Source organism: Diplotaxodon limnothrissa, linkage group LG4, assembly GCF_057381915.1.
Source record: "Diplotaxodon limnothrissa isolate DT_005_m linkage group LG4, D_limnothrissa_male_GT1.1, whole genome shotgun sequence".
Lineage (NCBI taxonomy): Eukaryota > Metazoa > Chordata > Actinopteri > Cichliformes > Cichlidae > Diplotaxodon > Diplotaxodon limnothrissa.
The window spans coordinates 18,887,514-18,893,465 of record NC_140599.1 but is presented as its reverse complement, the minus strand read 5'-3'; the positions used below and the strand labels follow the sequence as shown (position 1 = coordinate 18,893,465).

At 40.3% G+C, this 5,952-nt stretch overlaps 1 protein-coding gene and 1 pseudogene across 2 annotated transcripts; both read right to left on the bottom strand.

Annotated features, from left to right (window-relative positions):
* Positions 1-1,183: 1,183 nt before the first annotated feature.
* LOC146633627 (methionine-R-sulfoxide reductase B1-A-like) lies at positions 1,184-2,693 on the bottom strand (annotated as a pseudogene). The gene is made up of 4 exons (XR_014906139.1): positions 2,586-2,693; positions 2,351-2,493; positions 2,120-2,234; positions 1,184-2,019 (listed from the first exon to the last, which is right to left on the bottom strand). The product of XR_014906139.1 is annotated as a methionine-R-sulfoxide reductase B1-A-like (transcript).
* Positions 2,694-2,942: 249 nt separating this feature from the next.
* LOC146633626 (methionine-R-sulfoxide reductase B1-A-like) lies at positions 2,943-5,115 on the bottom strand. The gene is made up of 4 exons (XM_085351590.1): positions 5,007-5,115; positions 4,322-4,464; positions 3,786-3,900; positions 2,943-3,426 (listed from the first exon to the last, which is right to left on the bottom strand). Exons 1-4 carry the CDS (start codon positions 5,059-5,061, stop codon positions 3,407-3,409), a joined length of 333 nt encoding a protein of 110 aa, XP_085207716.1. The 5' UTR covers positions 5,062-5,115; the 3' UTR covers positions 2,943-3,406.
* Between the last annotated feature and the right edge of the window lie 837 nt (positions 5,116-5,952).

Below are 5,952 nucleotides of genomic sequence, written 5' to 3'. Positions count from 1 at the left end.
CCTCTTGTTAAAACAAATATCTCACCACCCAATCAGTTTAGGCATGTAGACGTGGTGAAGAGGATCTGTTCAAGTTCAAACTGAGCTTCTGAATGAGGAAGAAAGGTCGTTTAAGAGATTTTCAATGTGGTATGGTCGTTGGTGCCAGACAGGCCTGAGTATTTCAGAAACTGTTGATGGGATTTTCCCACACACATAGAAAAAATGTCAAGCGAGCAGCAGGTCTCTGGGTGAAAATGCCTTGTTAATGTCAGACAGTACAGGAGAATGGTCAGACTGCATGAAGCTGATAACAGTTGCAACAGTGAGTCAGATAAGTGCCCATTACAACCAAGGTATGCAGAAAAGCATCTCTGAATATGCAACATCTTAAACTTTGGCTCAGATGGGCTACAGCAGCAGAAGGCAGCAGAAGACTTCTTACTCCTCTCAGGTAAGAACAGGAAACTGAGGCTTTCAACAAAACTCCACAATAGAAGACGGGAAAAACGTCGCCTGGTCTGATCAGTCTCAACATTTAGTCAGAATTTAATGTAAACAACATGAAAGCATTGATCCATCCCTTCTTGTGTCACCGCTTCAAGCTTGTGATGGGGTGTAATAGGATGGGGTATATTTTCTTGGCACACTTTGGGACCTTTAGCACCAAATGAGAACCTTTTAAACACCAGTTACCCAACTATCGTTGCTGACTATGTCCATCCCTTTATGACCACAGTGGAACAACCTTCTAATCGTTGCTTCCAGCAGGATAACAAACAATGCCACAAAGCTCAAATCATCCCAAACAGTTTTTTTTGGATAGGACACTTTACGCAGATGACCTCCGCAGTCAGCTGATCTCAGTCCAATAGACCATCATTGGGATCTGGTGGAACAGGATTCTCATAAATGATGTGCAGCTGAGAAATCTGCTAAGAACAGGAAAGAAAGGCTACAGTTCCCACAGACTCATCAAAACTGGATAATAGAAGACTGGAAAAAAAAATACCATGAAAGCACAGATCCATTCTTCCATGCACCAACAGTTCAGGCCGTGACATGACAGTGAGTTCATTGTTCTCATTGGCCTCTACAGTCAGCTGATCTCAGTCCAATAGAGCATCTTTGGGATCTGGTGGAACGGGATTCTCATCATGGATGTGCAGCCAACAAACCTGGAGCAACCGTGTGATCCTATCATGTCAAAATGGACTAAAATCTCTGAGGAATATTTCCAGCACTTTATTAAGAGTTCTGAAGGAAAAAGAAGATCCTACACAGTATTAGCACTGTTTACCTAAGAAAGTAGCCAATAAATGTATATTGAACTGATGTACAATGTGATACTTTCATACAACCGTAAGGTAAATTAACAACTAAAATGACTTTAAATCAGTATCAATGCTCTAAGCCAAATTGGTGCAGTGTTTGAGGTACTTGGCAGGTACTATAGCACATGTAGGGCTCACTCCTTGAGCGCAGTGTGAATGAAGATAGTTCCTTATGATTCTAACTGTATGAGTCCAGTCATGAAACTCTGAGAGCTTTAGAGGTTGGGACCAATCAAACCAAAAGGGTTTTTTGTTTTTTTATACAGTAACATCATAGAGTGACTAATAATGCAGAAAAACAAAGCTTATTTAGGCTATATAGCACCATCAGCTGGTGGAATCACAAATTAGACATTGGCACACAGTCATTAACACATTTTCCCAGACATGGGTTAATTTAAACTGAGACTGTGGCTGATAAACATCTGACACTCTTTGCCCAGGGGACAAGTTAAAAAAAAAGTGCAAAGTTCAAACAATGTGGCTGAATTTGAGCTATTTCCTGTAGCTGTAGCTATTTTTTGTGTTGTATGCTCACAGTTGAACGATTTGTTTAGACCAGTCCTTTCTTCCTAGTGTCCACTTTCTCATCAGTGCCCAGGAGATCCATTAAACTTTATCCTGAGTACTTCATTTGCTGTGAACACATCAGCAGGAGGGAAAATTCTTGTCGTTCACTGCTCACTTTTCTGTCCATCAGCCTTTTCTGTTTAGAGAAAAGAAGAAACAACAGCTGGTTGCAGGTGGACAGTGGGGGTGTAATGTATGAAACCAGCTGTGCAATGTAGGAAACCCTTGATAGTCACCTTTAGGGATAAACATAAGTGAGCTGCTGAAGATTCAGAAGCGTGACAGCCCTTCTCTTGGTCCATCATACAAGAACTCGTGACCCAGTCCATTGCCACACTTCCCACAACAGACCTAAGTATTTTAATCCAGATTGTGCAAGTCAAACCTTATACCTGATTGGTAACAGTGTTAAATCACATCTAGTCCAGCTTATTATTTGAAGCTTCCTAACAAATGTTGTTTACTACCTTTATCGGTCCCCAAGCTTCAGGGTGTTTTGAGACACTGTCTTCACGGATAGTCTGTGAAAACGCCGGCCACGGAGAAGAGTGCTCGAACTTCGACATGCTTGAAAATAACTCGTGGCCACATTCGGAGCACACATATATACCTGAGAATGAGGAAAGAGGCACAGTCTTCTATATTTTTACAGCAGTGTCTTGTTACACAGTCACATGCAGCCTCACACTTTCTTTCACTCACCAGGCTGGAAGTGATTTTTATATTCTTCACCACCAGAAAAAGAGCAGTGAGACATTTCATCCATTTCAGTCAAAAGTCATCAGAGCCAAAGCAGTTTATCTCTACAGTTGCCCAGCTTAGGCCTGAAAAACCTTCGTGCACAGATCAAGTGTCAGCAGCTCCGTGACTCTTGTGTAATGCCCGATCCTTCTCTCATTGCTTCCACCTGGTGGCAATTTTCTGAAAAACTAAAATGCATACCTACTTACCTTCATTCACAAATACTGGAACAAAAAATTCATCAACCAAATGAATATAAAAATATAATCATTAACAAATAGTCTATTTATAATTTAAAATATATTTTTTTATTGCTGTGTATTCAGGTTATTGTGACCTATTACATAAAGCCTCTCTAGAGAGAGAGGTATATTGCACAGGAATCATTTCATTCAATGAAAAAAGGTTTGCGTGGCCCCTAATTTTCAACACCAAGCGCCTTAAACAAGAGTTTAGGACTTTTTTTTTTTTTTTTTAAATGAGCAATCTTTGGAAAAGATTCATGGGACGACTGTGATAAGTACTGCACTGTCAATCGAAATAAAAACCAAGGAGACATGGAGACATTGAGGTTGTGATCAATAAGTTGCAAAGTCTGTGATGATTGCATAGCAGATGTGTTGAGAGCTGTCCTCTGTTCTTGCTGTCTAGTGAGACCATCGTCCATCAGAGCTCTGGTGCTCCCACGCTGGGCTTTGTCCCAGAGTACTTCATTGACTGTTCACACCTTTAGCAATGCAAAGAGACATCCATCCAGCAGCACTTACTCCTGAAATCTCACCTTACAGTCCATCAACTTTATCTGTGGACAAGGGACAAAGAAAAGGAGATGGAATATGTAAATCTTGATGAGCACAGTTAACTGTGAAACTCCTCTGAAGAAATGTTTAAACTCTGGTTTGATTTTAACTAATACCTTTGAGGACTGTGTCACAACAGTAACACATCCTTAGGCTCCTCTACACTACACACATGAACGAGGACATAACATTCTGGTTTTAAAGCAAATTTAAAGATGAAAAAATAACATGGGAGCTGGTTAACAACACTAGAACTTTGAGCTCACTGCAAATCGCGATTCCTAGGCTCATATCACAAATTATAACTTGACAGGTACACTAGTCTCAACCTCGTGTGGAGAAATAGCCTGGCTGTTTATACCTTTAGGGATGAACTTCAGTGAGCTGCTGAATATTCAGAAGCGAGAGACTCCTTTGGACGGCCCATCATTCACAAATTCATGACCAAGTCCATTCCCACACTTCCCACACCGCACCTTGAACAAGACAAAAGTGACAGATAGAAGAGAAAAAAGTGATAGAAATTAATTAACCAGCATTTAGAGCAGCCAAGAAAGTCCATCACAGGAGTCCTCTGACTTACAGCCAGCTAGTGCTTGAGAGTAGGTTCAAGATTCCTTATTCGTCACATGCATAGTTATACAAGTATAACACACAGTGAAATGTAACATGACACGCCTCTCGACTTGTGCAAAAAGAGGGGGGTGGGGGGGAGGAAGAACATTATACATAATATATACATTAGGTGAATGTGCATTAGTAGCATGTATAAAGCAAGCAGGTGAATGAAGTGATATAAATCCTATTCAAACTGATCATACACATGTGAAACTGCGCATGGGCAGTTGAAGAAGAACCTAGTCAATTAAAAACTTAAAACTATTTTAATTATGGTACCTTGTATGCCCCAGGCCTCTCCTCATGTTTGGACACACTGTTTTCATGGATGGTCTCTGTGAAAGCTGGCCAGGGTGAAGAGTGTTCGTACTTGGAGCGGCTGGAGAACAACTGGTTATCACACTTGGTGCACACATAAATCCCTGAGGAATAATAGGCAGGAGACTGTTATGTAACATGAAGCGATAGTGTCTCTACTGCAGTTTTAAAATTATATGTACATTTATATAATATATACAGTTATTATATATACACACACAAACACACACACACACATATATATATAAAGATTTTTTTTTACATCGTTTGAAACACTAATTCTTTAAAGATATCGTTACCTTTTTAGCTGTGGTTAAGGGTATGTAAAAAAAATTTAATGACATCCTTGTATGTGAAACTTAATCTAGTTTGGTAATCTGGTTGTTATGTAACTTGAACATGGTTACACAACAGGTTGAACGTTTTTCGCTATTTACATCACAATCACCTGCGACCATGGATATAAAAACAGTACTTCCTAATAGGTTTTATAGGACAATGAGTACGAGTTAGAACGAGCTAACCAGCAGTTTGAAAAGTTATTTGTGCTGTATTGGATAGTTCACCTGTCTCCAAAACCGATTAAGTTATATAGAAACATTAAATAAAATACAATAAGTTTAAACAAAAAAAGTCATAGCGGTACCTGACTTAAAATGGTCTTTGAAGACCTCTCCACCGAAGAAAGAGCAAAAAGACATCGCTTTTTCTTTCCGTATGTTCAACGTGAACCTACACTGAAGTCCACAGAAAGAACCGGTTGCAAACAAAACAACTTCCGGTCCAAGTTTTTGACCTTCAAACTAAAAGCATCCTGCTACTTTTTTCTTTTGTTTCTTTTTTCTTTTTTTGTGGGTAATGATTAGGGTTGCCAACCGTCCCTTAAAATACGGAATCGTCCCGTATTTCGAAACAAAAGTACACGTCCCGTATTGAGCTAATAAGGGACGCACTTTGTCCCGTAATATAGTGAGAATCAAAAGTAGTCTATAAATGTTAATGGCATTAACGCTTTGTTTGAAAACATAATTCCCAGCCCCTCTCCTGCTTTGTGACCAATGAGCTGACAGCACACTTATGACAATTCGAGTATGACAATTCAGATTATCTCATTGGTCGAGGAAAGGTCGCTTACAGAGAAAATACCGGAAGACAACAGATGACCACAACAACAAGCATGGCCAACAGGGAAACAAACGCCGACACTGCGGTGCAAGTCTCGGATGACAGTACACCTAAAGCTGGGCAAACACTGTGCGATTTTCAAACTGCACGATTGACTCGCAGGGGTTAGAAGTTGGTAGGTCACGATGCAGGTCTCACACTATACCGCCCGATGCTCTGATGCGACCTGAGTGCTCACACTGTGCCTCCATAAAATGAAGGTTATAACAGACAATCTGTCGCTCGCTCTCTCTGTCTTACACTCACACAGACACACACACCACCACCATCAACTTTGCTAAATTGCTAATGAAAAACACTGATCAGGCAGCTGTGATTAAGCAGCAGTGTAAATCCAACTGTTTTCACGGTTGTTGTGGTCGTGATAATTTTGTGATGCCACATCGAAAAGGCTCGGATGAGCTTTC